This window comes from Crotalus tigris, unplaced genomic scaffold (assembly GCF_016545835.1).
Source record: "Crotalus tigris isolate CLP2741 ecotype Arizona unplaced genomic scaffold, ASM1654583v1 scf7180000017952.28453644438:3035480, whole genome shotgun sequence".
Classification (NCBI taxonomy): domain Eukaryota; kingdom Metazoa; phylum Chordata; class Lepidosauria; order Squamata; family Viperidae; genus Crotalus; species Crotalus tigris.
The window spans coordinates 2685424-2698197 of record NW_024096741.1 but is presented as its reverse complement, the minus strand read 5'-3'; the positions used below and the strand labels follow the sequence as shown (position 1 = coordinate 2698197).

The 12774-nt window shown below is 37.1% G+C and overlaps 1 protein-coding gene across 1 annotated transcript; it reads left to right on the top strand.

The window, feature by feature from the left end:
* The first annotated feature begins 2013 nt into the window (after window positions 1–2013).
* On the top strand, window positions 2014–5473 carry MRPL53 (mitochondrial ribosomal protein L53). The gene is made up of 3 exons (XM_039345508.1): window positions 2014–2169; window positions 3778–3890; window positions 5151–5473. The coding sequence occupies exons 1-3, from the start codon at window positions 2069–2071 to the stop codon at window positions 5255–5257; spliced, it is 321 nt and encodes a 106-aa protein (XP_039201442.1). The 5' UTR covers window positions 2014–2068; the 3' UTR covers window positions 5258–5473.
* The last annotated feature ends 7301 nt before the right edge of the window (window positions 5474–12774 follow it).

The window sequence follows — 12774 nt, the reverse complement described above, 5'->3', positions numbered from 1 at the left end:
ATACATTCAATGAAAGTAGATTTGCATCTATGAAAAGTTAGCATCAACAGATTTCAGGATTTTCCATAAGAAGCCATTTAAATAACATCAGTTACAATATAATTGAAGAAAATAGAAAAGAATTCTTCAATTATTTATTGTTACATTCAGTCCACGAGGTGCTGAATTTAATACTGACACTTGCTCAGTGGTACTGTTTGCTCAATGTATTGTTTTTGCCAGAAAAACAACACTGTGTGGGATGGCCAAAAATATTATATTTCAGCCAGGACCAAAATACAATGCTATATTCTAAATATACATCACTTATTTTTTTTCAAGGATAGAAAACACATATCTTACAGCTTAAGATTTTAAAATATACAAATCAAAGCAGCAAATAAAATATCAAGCTATAACACAAGAATATATTCATGAGGAACACTATTATACTCACTGCACATTTCTCACAGAGTTCTAATTATTGTCTCTTTTATAATCTAAATGTATTTGGCTTCTGGGCAACTAATTTTCATTGATCTTGTTGTGGAATTTATTACAATTTAAAGACGACTTGGAGAGGAATCTAGCTGTTCTTGGGCAGTTCTTGATCATGAAAGTTCATGTCCTGCCTCTTGGCATTTTTACCCATAAGTCATTGTTTGCTTTCTCTCAGTTTTTGGCATTTTGTTTTAGTGCATCCAGGATACTGTTGCATTTTGGTGCACCTGTACCTACATATGGACTGCATATCATTCATTTGATTGATTAAACCTCATCATATGGATATTTCTGGCAAGGAACATGCTATTGTCCAGCCTTCTCTTCCAAGGATTGCTGTTGTTAATCAAACTGAACCCAAAGAAAGAAACAGCTTTTGATTTGGAGACAAAAGTGTCCCTTTGCACCCTCAAGCCGCAGTAACAAACAAATGAGAGGCCACAGAAGAGAAGACTCTGATCTCCTAAATCAATATAGGGAACAATTATAATTTATATGAATTTTTTTTCAGTATACTTCTGCTGATAGTTTAAAAGAATCAGCAAAGTGATATAGCAAAAAAATCTTCCTCTTTCTCCCCAACTCTCAGTGACTCTGGGCAGCTCACAAGTATTAAGGATCTAAGGGTAAGAAGCCATGTCTAGAAATGAGCATAGCACCAACCTGGTAGACCAAACAACTTAAGGAGAAGAGTTTAAACAACAGCTTAAATCATGATTTATGTGGGTTTGTGTAAGAAATAAACACACTGAGACTTAGCATAATGAGTGAATCAAGACTGCTTCTGGCATATTATTAAGCCATATTTGGCTTTGCCATAGTTTATTGAATACACTATAGTAGTTGAGTTCACAAGACATTAAGGCCAAGATGAAACAAATCTCCAATGATTAATGCAATTTGTGTACTTAGTTTTAGAACCAGTGTTATAATAATCTCATAATGCATTCTCTGAACTTTTCAAATCACTTATGAACAGCAGCTCTGCACACATGCATAGAGCAAATAGAAATCAACTAGCAGAGGAAAAAAATGGGGCATCAGAAGGTATTCTTTATTATAGCTTTGAGTATGTTTACTCAGAAGTAAATCCCTCAAAAGTCAAATAGATTGAATGCTCAGTAAACATACGGGATGCTGCTTTGTTTTGTTTTGGAGTTTCTTGCCAAAAGATCATTTGTCTTTAAATGGGAAAGCGTCCTCAAACAATTAAAAGACGACTTTTTTTCTTTAATGGTGTGGGAAACAATATTCGCATGATACACTAAACTACGAAATAGTCAACTCATGTTGTAATCCAACTCCGGTTGTTTGCTTATGATTCTGCTATAATATAGAAGTACATAGCAGAAGCCAGCAAGTCACATTAGTTAACGATGTGTAAACAGCTCCTGGAAATAAAACTTGACGAACGTGCGCGTGGTCCCAGCGAAGGACTTCAAACGAATCTGCGGTGCGGTAATAAGATAAAGCAGAACTACGTTTCCCAGAAAGCTAAGCGCATAGACAATTGCCCGGCACAAGCGCACTGAATGGGTTTCTGGGAATTGTAGTTTTCCGGTTACTAAGGAGTAGCCCGTGGGAGAAAATGTCGTACGTGTTCCCGAAGAGGGCTGGTGTGTCGCTCAAGCAGGTGAAGACCGTCCTGGTCACTTTTTGTCCTTTCGAGTCCAATGTGCAAAGCACCAGGTGAGAAGGATCGCGAGTGAGGCTTCCCAGAGCTTGCAAAGCCAGCCCGGAGTTTCCGGGATCGGACTATAAAAGCGAAGGTTTTTTTACATTGTGTAAAAAAATGTAAAATTAAAATTAAAAAAATTACACACGTTGTGTGTAATGGGGATCGCAGGCTTAGAAAACAACGCCGTTTGCAAGGAATGAGCTGCCCATCCTTGGGATGCGCTACATGCTCGTTTGGGGCTAAATCCTGAACAATAGAATGGGACTGAGGAAGAAATTATCTGGATGCAAATGGTCTTTTGCCTTTTGTTTCCTTTTTTTTTAACTTTGTGGGAAACAAAGATGATGGAGGGGCATCCTATCTTGAAAGGGTCGTAAGTGCTGCATTTAAATTCTGTTTTAATTCACGACCCAGCATTTGGTATTAGACTTTAGTTTCTATGAGTACCTTGCAGAAGAAAATAACAATTAGTGATACATAGAATAGAATAGAATAGAATAGAATAGAATAGAATAGAATAGAATAGAATAGAATATCTTTGTCATTGTGTAACTCACAACAAAATTAACAAAATTAAGTGCACATTACATACAAATAAAAACCACAAATACATTATATACACACATTCTTTGCATTCTATTCACCATTGTACTGCCCTAATATTTCACTTCAATGTTGCACTATACTCTGGTATTTAATATGGTTACAGCTCTGGGATAAAAATTATTTTTCAGCCTATTTGTCTTTGTTTTTATTATCCTGTACCGTCTACCCGATGGTAATAGTTCAAAAAAAGAATGGGATGAAATGAGTCTGAGATGTCCAGAAAATGCAAAAGTATTGTAATAACTATCTGTTCAGTACTAGATTTAGGATTAAATCCTGATTAAAATAGACCTGAAATTTGTTTCATCTGAAAGTGCCAGGATATTGATCAGCTGTCATCCCCTTGAGCAGGTGGTGAAAAATAAATAGGAGAAATGGTGATTCTGCTGCAGGAGCATCTGTATAGGTATTCCTACATCTTAAAACAAATTTCTGGGAGTGCTAATGGCAATATAATTGTAAGCTTGCTATCATGCCTCCTTATGATTAAGTCAAGTCAGTTGACAATCTAGATTAGGGGTTTTCAAACTTGGCCCTTTTATGACTTGTGGACTTCAACTCCCAGAATTCCTCAGCCAGGCATGCTGGCTGAGGAATTCTGGGAGTTGAAGTCCACAAGTCATAAAAGGGCCAAGTTTGAAGACCCCTGGTCTAGATCATGGCTACATCTACAATAACCATGATCACATTGTAGTTAATATTTTCTTTAACTACAGTGTGACTCTTGCCTGAATTCACATGACATGTTGAACAATGACTATAGAATAGCTTAGCATTTTAGTATCATTAGTATCATTATGTTAAAATATAGCAGATGGATATTGATACTGCACAAAGCAACTCAGCAGTTAAGACAATCTTGTGTTTATATATATCATAGATTCTTAAGTAGGCCTCCTTTTATTTTTTACATGGAAATACTGCTGCTTTGTATGTAACAGTTACATAACAAGTTGTTGACAAGATATGTACATTTTTACAGGCTTTCTGATCTCTCTCCAACTTCTTTTCAGAAATTTTCTTCAATGTCTATTTGAAAAGAAGGCATATAAATCAAACTTGAACTGTAATGTGAAAACAGAGGTAAAACATGATGGATCTGAACCAGTTATAGACATCACATTTGGTAAGAAATATCTTAATGTAACCAATAGCAGGAAATATTGTCTAGTGCTCAAAATATCATGAGTTCTAAAAGAATTAGAAGTATTAGTGGTTATGTAGAAAAATTTTTTGAAGTATATCTATTCTGTTTCAAGTATCTTTTATTTAAATAAATCTTACCACTAGATGGCTTATTGTAACTTCTAGAAGCCACTGTAAATTACCGATGAAATTACTTTAACAAAAACAACAGGATGTCACTATTAAAAAATTAATGTAGAATTTTACCAGTAACAGATGAGAAAGTGTTACAATTAAAAACCATGCTTTGAAACATGTCTGATCATGTATTCAAGTTCTCTTTAGATCATTAGGGCTTATTATTATATGTTACTTATATGTAAGGGTATAGGTCTATACATATGCTGTATATAGTATACAACAATGTGTTATGTATGTGTACACTTTGAGAGCAAGCAACTAAATTTCACTTTTAATGTGTGCCAATGTGCCCACAGTAAAAAAAAAAAATCACAATAAAGGTTATCTAATCATCTAATCTAATCTAATTTAATCTATTACCTGGAACCTGGATGTGGATTGCAGCCATGGTGATTAGAGTTTCTGTCCCCTGGAGTGAAAAACACTTTTTGGAGCATTCTTTTTCCATTAGATGTTTGACATTTGGGCACTTAGTACAGTACATTGTATATCAAGCCAAATGGTGCCAATTTTGGTTTTGGAAATGGTGTTGAAGTGGGTAAGAACTTGTAGTTCAGTGATGACCCTGAGTGTGTAGATTACAGATTTTGTCCTGGACATCTCCAGGTAATATTAAAATTCGTCACTTGAAACCCTGGAATCTTCTGTCATTTGCTTTTTGTAGTATTTGGCTAAATCCATATTTCTCAACCTTGGCATGTTTAAGATGTGTTGACTTCAACTCCCAGCATTCTCCAACTAGTATAGGAATTCTGAGTTTTGGGAGTTGAAGTCCACATATCTTAAAGTCGCTATGGTTGAGAAACATTGAGCTAGATTGTGGCAGGGTTTATTTCAGTGAAAGGCACTTCATACCCTAGCTTTAGGTTTGTATTGCCACCCCTTCTTTAAGAATCTCAGATAGCATGCATAATTTGATATTCAAGTGAATGAAATTGTCATCCTTGTTCATATTGAAAATCACATTACTAAAGATCTATCTGATTTTGTAACATAGAACTGTTAACACTGATTGCTTTTTATTTTCCTTCTATAATAAAATTGTTAATTTCTTTTCTAGCTGATGGTGAGAGATTGATTATGAAAGGAGCCAATTTAACAACTAAAGAGATGTTAAATGCATTCAACTTTAGATGTCAAAAGAAAGAATTTGCATTGGCAGAATAGCCACCGCCATAGACTACTTGAAACTGACAGTAGAAGAGTTTGCATCAATAATATAAATGCCTAAAAATCTGCATGAAACTACTTTCAGAAAAATGGCAAGGACTTTCCTAATAACTGAAAGAAATATGAAGTGGCTATAGAGAGGAGACAAACTGATTCTGGTTTTAAAAAATGCTTTTTGGACTTTTGATTAAAGATTAAACTCTTAACACTTTATCAGTGTTGGATTAATATCATTTTTGTTAGTATCTCAAATCAAGTAAGTTAATAGTCCATAAAATCCTGATTTTTCAATCACTTGATAAAAATTATATTCACAAATACAAATTATTAAGGTTTCATTAATCTGAACTATGAAAGTTTTCCTATGGTATAGAATTGCATACATTTTATAAATCTCGTGATTTGCTTATACATGAAGTTATATCCAGAATATATTAGATAAAACCACTCACCTTTTTTTAACCTGCATAAGCTTCTTGAAGCAGCTGATTAAAAAAAGCCAAAAGTAAGTATAAAGGCATATTTATGTTTTTTTATGTGAATTGCTGTACAGAAACACTTCCCATTTGACTGTAGTCAGTTTTCCCCATCTTATTCTATTTGTGCATTTGCAGGAATAAAATACATGTTCAAAATTCAGTTAATCTTTTAACCAAGCTTTGAAGGCTTCTGTTGGACACTTTAATCCAATTCAGGCTAAAGATCTTTTTGCATGTAGATTTGAAGATAGAAGCATGAAAGAGTAGTGATTTCCCTCTACAAGTTGTGTTGGTATTTTTTAGTGAGGAACTTGTCTTCTTGAGTGCAGTAAAAACTGTTCACTTCAGCATATGGGACTAGCTTTCAGCTAATGTCTCCATCTTAACCTTCAGAAGCAAGGTGCTGTTCACTGATGTTTACATGTTTCATTATGTGCAAAAATACTGCCTGAACAAGACATTTGTGTTTGATTCATCCCTCCTCTCCTAACTTTTAATTCAGATGGGGAGTCCATAACAAGAATGCCCCCCTCCCTTTTTTGACACTTAGAATGCTCCAGATTCCATTTCTGAAACGGCAAATTTATTACCACAAGAAAGGCCTTTCCAAATACATTGGCTCCAATCTCAACTAATTGGAGTTGAGTAGTTGGACTGTGAAGGTCTGAAGCTGGTTTTGAGCTAACAAAGTGTCCTGGTACAGAAATGCCTTTCTTTGGATTCTTGTTAGCTCAAAACCAGCTTCAGACCTCCACAGTCCAACTCCTCAACTCCAATTAGTTGAGATTGGAGCCAATGTACCGGTATTTCTAGTTCAGTTGACGTATATTTGAAACTACAGAATAATAGCACTTACATATAGCTTTGAACTATTGTGGTCCTAGAAGTTATAAGCAATGTGCTTCCCCATTTGCAAAAGTTATTTTCACTCCCAAATCCTGACTTTTAGACATACCGGTACTAACAAGTATTTAAAGAGAGGGTGACTTGCCAACTTTATAGCTTCATCCAAGGCTTTTCTTTTTTCATATGACCCAATAAAAACAGACTTTATGAAAAAAAGGATAAATGGAATACAGGTAGTCCTTGACTTATTACTGCAATTGTGACTGGACTTTTAGTCTTAAGTCTTGACAGTCATAAGTCAAGGCACCCACGTGACTGGACCCAATTTTATGACTTTTTATGGCAGCTGTTAAGAAAATCATGTGATTATAAGTCCAAATCCATTTTCTGAATGGGTATTTTTTCCTGGAAACCAGCAAAAATCAAAGATTACAGTGATATGACTGGGGCACTGCAACCAGTCATGAATGTGGTTGCCAAGAACCCAAAATGAGGTAATGTGACGGTGGGAAGTGTGCATGGCATAACATTTTAGGATGGCCAGAAGTGCTTTATTGGTCACAAAACATTCTTTCTGAGGTTATCTTAACTCCGAATGGTTGTTCAATGATTAGTTATAAATCAAAGCGTATCTGTATGTAAACTGTCCTTTCCCTTTGATATGGCGTGGGAATGAAGACAATTTTTTTAGCATGCAACTACCTGGGGTAGACCAATAATTTTTCAATGCTTATTCCTACCTTGCTTATTGGGTTGCTTTGCAAATTAGAAATTGAATGGGCAGCAAACTGGTGAGCATTGCAGCATGATAAAGATCACATTGGAAGTGCTGCAGAAGGAAATTCAAACCACAAAAAATGGATAAGCAGCTGAAAATATAAAACTTTAAATACCAAAATAACAAAAAAGCACAAATTCTCCTCATCGTATCTATAGTTATTAAATATTATTCTTTACTAGACTGAGATGTTGACAATTTCGGTCAGCCAAAGAGATAGTGGTAGATGGAAGTAAAGGAGAGGAAGTTGATACAGAATTGAAGAATGAAAAAGATGAAATAGTAACTGATTAGATGGCTGTACAGATTTGTCCTTGGTTGTAAAACTTTTGTACACAAAACAATATCTGTTTTTGAACCACTATCCACTATAATAAGCCAGAGGAATTAAAAGCCTTAATAAAAAAAAGTATTTCTTGCTCTGAAAAAATAGTGCTAGCTAATGTGGATTACAAAACAAAAATAAATTCCTACATTGACAAAGATATTACATTTCTTCATCATAAAACAAACATTAAGATAGCTGGTTTCACCTTTTGGCAACAAAAGACAAGGACTTGCCATTAAAATTATGCTGTCAATAGAAAAGAATCAAACCATCTTCATGGCAATAGCAAATGAATCATTATAAATGTCTCTTGCAGATTCTTAGAACCTAAGTGTAACAACAGAGATAATACAGCTCCTTACTCTTCATGGTGTTAAGGGATTAGTGCTCTCCTTTCAACATAGATCATTCCCCAAATGCTCTTAAGACTCAGATTGTTTCTACAGTATTTTGGCATCTTGCCCAACAGTCTTCCAAGCTTTGGGTAAAATGTCAACATGGAGTGGGAGTGCAAAATAACGCCCACACCTGGTAACACTGCTCCATATGATAAAATACTGAATAATCCATAAAGCCTTCAAACACAACAAAGTCGCTATAGACTTCTATCAATTCCCAAGAAGAGTGAAGAAATGAAATAAGCAGTTTTGATGACCAAGTTGAAATTACTGTGTTCTTGCTTACCAATTAATTGCAGAATATTTTGTACTTGAGAACTACTCATCTGCATTTGGATCAATGTTATGCACATCTTCAGTGTGTGAGATCGCCCGATTTAATAAGAACAAGAGGCAATTTAGTATCAATCAAGACCATCTATTGGCTTCTTTAGAGACATTAGTATTAGTCTCAGCTGAGTCTCAATCTGACACTTTTTAGCTATATATCTATGCACTACTAAAACTCTCACATATGTTTGATACTTTGAAACCTTCAATTGGGCAAAATGGTGCAGCATAGAGAAATAATTTTTGAGTCAAAATATCTCTGACAGAGTAACTTACAGAATGTGTCCCAGCAACCGGGACCCATGACTTCCATGGGACTAAAATTTGGCAAAGTTGTAACCACTTTGGCACTACCATGCATTCTGACTATACTTCCCAGAAATGCATAGGTTGTCTGATGCAAGGGAAGATGGAAGGGTATATCCCTGCCCTCTTTCCCATCTCCCTTTGCTCCTATACCCATTCAGCTGGCAAAAAGGCCCAAAGGGCAAGCAGCCATTGGCTGCTTTAGAATCAAGGTCAAAATTTGAAATCTCTTAATGGTGTGGCTGGAGGAGAAAAAATGAGGGAGTGACTTGGATGCTGGTTGGGGGGCACTAGCAGTCAACAGGTGAAGTTTTTTCCTCCCTAGAGGGACAAGGCCCTTGGGGACACACCAACATAGGGAGCAGGGTAACAATTTCCCTTGGTTGCCCCTCCCTCCAGCAAAGTGGCATGCTGTTCTGCGGGTCAGCAAAGGAAGAGAGGAGTTTACTTCACTGGGGCTCTCCTGAGGATAATGAGAAGCTCAAACCTATATTATATGTGGAAAGAAGAATGACCCAACAGGTCACAGATTGTCTAGTATATGCATGTCTCCACTTGGTTTGCATGCCCAGATTATAGATGATAGTACAAATCTAGTATGGATACTAAAATTAGGTCAAATGATCACTCCTTATTTCTGCACTTTTAAGAATTATTATGAGGAGGAATTGTTAGACGCACCTTTATGTGTAAAGGAAGGAAAGGACTTAAGAAGTCACCTGGCAAGATTTTATGTTAAAACAGATGGCTAGGAGCTTGGATTAGCACACTGAGTAGTTAATGGTTCTTTAGAGGGAGATTGAAGAATAGAATATACATATTAGGGATATTTATACCTATAAATACCTGTTAGTTATTAGATGGTTTCATAAAAGCTAAATTCATTTCAACAGCTAGAGGTGGCTTCATGCTTAGAATAACCCTTGTCTCTTAATACTAAGAATGTTATTTCTGGATGAGTTAGAAAGATCTGAAGTAAATTACAAAGATCATGACTGTGTGCTAATTGAAAAGAAATACAGATTTGCATACAAAATGAGCAAAGCAATATCCCTCATCATCTTATGCAAAATTATATTCAGAAAATGAAATATTTCCTGAATGAGGGCATTTTAGATTTTAAGCCCACTTTTAATTCAATACCTAGAATTGTTCCTGGAAAAAACATAAAACATATCTATGGTATTAATCTTCCTTGCTGTACAATTTATATTCAAATGTGTGTCTAAAAGTTAGATGTAATTCACTTATGTTAATCACTCTGGCATGTTTATGTTTGAGATGTATCTTACCTCCATCTTTGTTTAATATGTTACCACTATATCAATATTTGATATAATCCGGATTTTCACACTGCAAATGTATCAGGCATAAGATCCCCATGCTTTATGCAGACAATGCTGCTGTTATATTACAGACGCATACTAGGCTTAAAAGAGCAATAAAAGCCATATTTTACATAGCAAGCAGAACCATCTGGTGAATAATTTTTGAAAAAATACAAAAAAATAAAAAATGCTGCTTTTTTGCCAGGAAAAAAGCTGAATATTAGAGGAGACTGGGAATTAACCTTGTCAAATTTTTAAAATATCTTGGAGAGCTTTCCCACTCTAAAGCAACTTGGAGCACACACTGTGACTAAATAGTATACGAATCCTCAAGATAGTCAACTATTTAGTGTGTTTTCTTTACTAATGTGGTCAGTTAATGCCAGCTACATTAAAACTTTTTGAAGCCAAATTTTTGGCCTAAATCCTGTGTGGCACAAAGGTGGAAATTTATGCCAAGAAGGATGAACTGGAGTAGGTAAAAAAAAATATTGTTTGCAGATCCTAATAGGACAGCCAATATCCAGGTTAGATAGATTTCTGTTCTGGAGACAGAAATGCCTAAAATTAAACAGAAGACTGAAAACTGATGGTTCATTATTGACTAAAAATTCAATACTTCCCAACCATTTGCCTCAAATTGGAAATTGGTGAAAGAGCAGAAGCTTACATCATTTGGGCTTTGCGCTCAGTTTAATAATAATAATAATAATAATAATAATAATAATAATAATAGTAGTAGTAGTAGTAGTAGTACTACTACTACTAGCAGCAGCAGCAGCAGCAGCAATAGTAGTACTAGTAGTAAAGTTGGAAGAGACCTTGGAGGTCATCTAGTCCAGGACTTTTCAACCTTTTCATGGATTGTACCACTTTTAGGATATAGCAATATTCGAGTACCACCTAGTAAGGGTCAAAAACTTGATGACCAAAAAAAAAAAAAAAAAAAAACACCTGTTCAAAGTTGCAATTGCACTGAAATGACTTATGACCATTTTTCACACTTATGACCATGGGTCAGGTGATTTATATTTGGATGCTTGGCAACTGATTCATATTTATAATGGTCACAGTGTTCCAGGTCATGTGATTCCCTTCTGCAACCTTTTGACAAGCAAAGTCAATGGCAGAGCTGCTGGTGGCCAAGTGCTAAGGCGGGACTTCCTTTCCTCCCTCCCTTCCCTGCCTTCCTTTTTCTCATTCCCAGTTCCTACTGAAGGAAGAATTTGAGCCCCCTCCCATATTTTCCCTCTTCCATATATTGATCAAGCTAGGAAAGGCCTCCAGAGACAAAAAAGATAAGCTTAAAAAGGCACATTCCCCTTTAAGATTAGCTACTGGCTAGAAAGGAAAGTAAGGAGTGTAGCCGGCACTTAAGGAAGAAAAAAAATGTAAGGCAACCTCCCCAAATGGCTCCATTCTTAAGTAAAGAAATGCTACAGGCAAAATCTATTCAGGAGAAAAATACTTCAAAATCCCTTGCAGCAAAACTTACAGCTAACAACAGCAGAGCAATAGAAGCTAACACAAGACATCAGCCATCAGCTAAATAGAAATTGCCAAACACTTCTTAAGAACACAAAGCCCTCATTGCACAAATCCCAGAACTTCAAAGTCACAAAAGCACATAAGAATCCTTCCACTCTCCATCTCCTTCCCTCCTCCGTGCCTCACCTCCAGCCATTGCTGCCTTTTTTCAGTCCTCTTGGAGGGTGACCCCTCCCCACCGCATTTCTTGCCTGTTTGCTGCTGCCAGCACAGGTGGCTGCCACAGCAGTTGTAGATCGGCTCATGGCCAGCCTGCTTGATCTCCTCTCCTCCCACTCTCACCCACCCTCCCCCTCCCCCTCCCCCTCCTGTGCAGCTGACTCTGCCTCCTCTCAAGGCTGCTCTTTTTCTCTCTCCCTCTCCTGCCCAAACTGCCTCCTTTTATAGGCTCTCCTATCTCCACCCCCTCCTCCTGTCTCATGGCGGAGGGTGAGCCACAAGTGAGCCTGAGGCCTTTGCAGCTCCAGAGGACTCTCTCACTGCAAGTCCTTGCCTGTGCTGGCTCTTTCCCTCCCCCACCAAACCTGGCTAGGCAGGCCTGCGTACCACCTGCCATTCATTAATGTACCACAAGTGGTACGTGTACCACTGGTTGAAAAGCCCTGATCTAGTCCAACCCCCTGCTCAGGCAGGAAACCCTATACCATTTCGGACAAATGGCTGTCCAGTTTCTTCTTAAAAACTTCCAGTGTTGGAGCATTCACCGCTTCTGGAGGCAGGTTGTTCCACTGGTTAATTGTTCTAACTGTCAGAAAGTTTCTGCTTAGTTCTAGGTTGCTTCTCTCCTTGATTAGTTTCCACCCGTTGCTTCTTGTCCTGCCTTCAGGCACTTTGGAAAATAGTTTGACTCCCTCTTCTTTGTGGCAGCCCCTGAGATATTGGAACACTGCTATCATGTTCCCCTTCGTCCTTCTCTTCATTAAACTAGACCAGTGGTGGTGAACCTATGGCACGGGTGCCAGAAGCAGCACTTAGAGCCCTCTCTGTGGGCACGTGTACCATCGCCCCAGTCCTAGGCCTTCAGCTGGGTTTTATAAAACCTTTTCACTTTAGGCCTCCACTGCCGTGTGCAAAAAAAAGAGAAGAGGTTCAATCAATCAGTCAATTTCAACTTCTCGCGGGAAAAAAAAGATCTTGCAAAGTTGGAATTGATTGATTAAACTTTTTAGTCCC

Coding starts and splice junctions, on each gene's coding strand:
- MRPL53 (XM_039345508.1), top strand. CDS start 2,069: ATGTCGTACGTGTTCCCGAAGAGGGCTGGTGTGTCGCTCAAGCAGGTG. Junction 2,170..3,777: donor TCCAATGTGCAAAGCACCAG/GTGAGAAGGATC, acceptor ACTTCTTTTCAG/AAATTTTCTTCAATGTCTAT. Junction 3,891..5,150: donor AGTTATAGACATCACATTTG/GTAAGAAATATC, acceptor TTTCTTTTCTAG/CTGATGGTGAGAGATTGATT.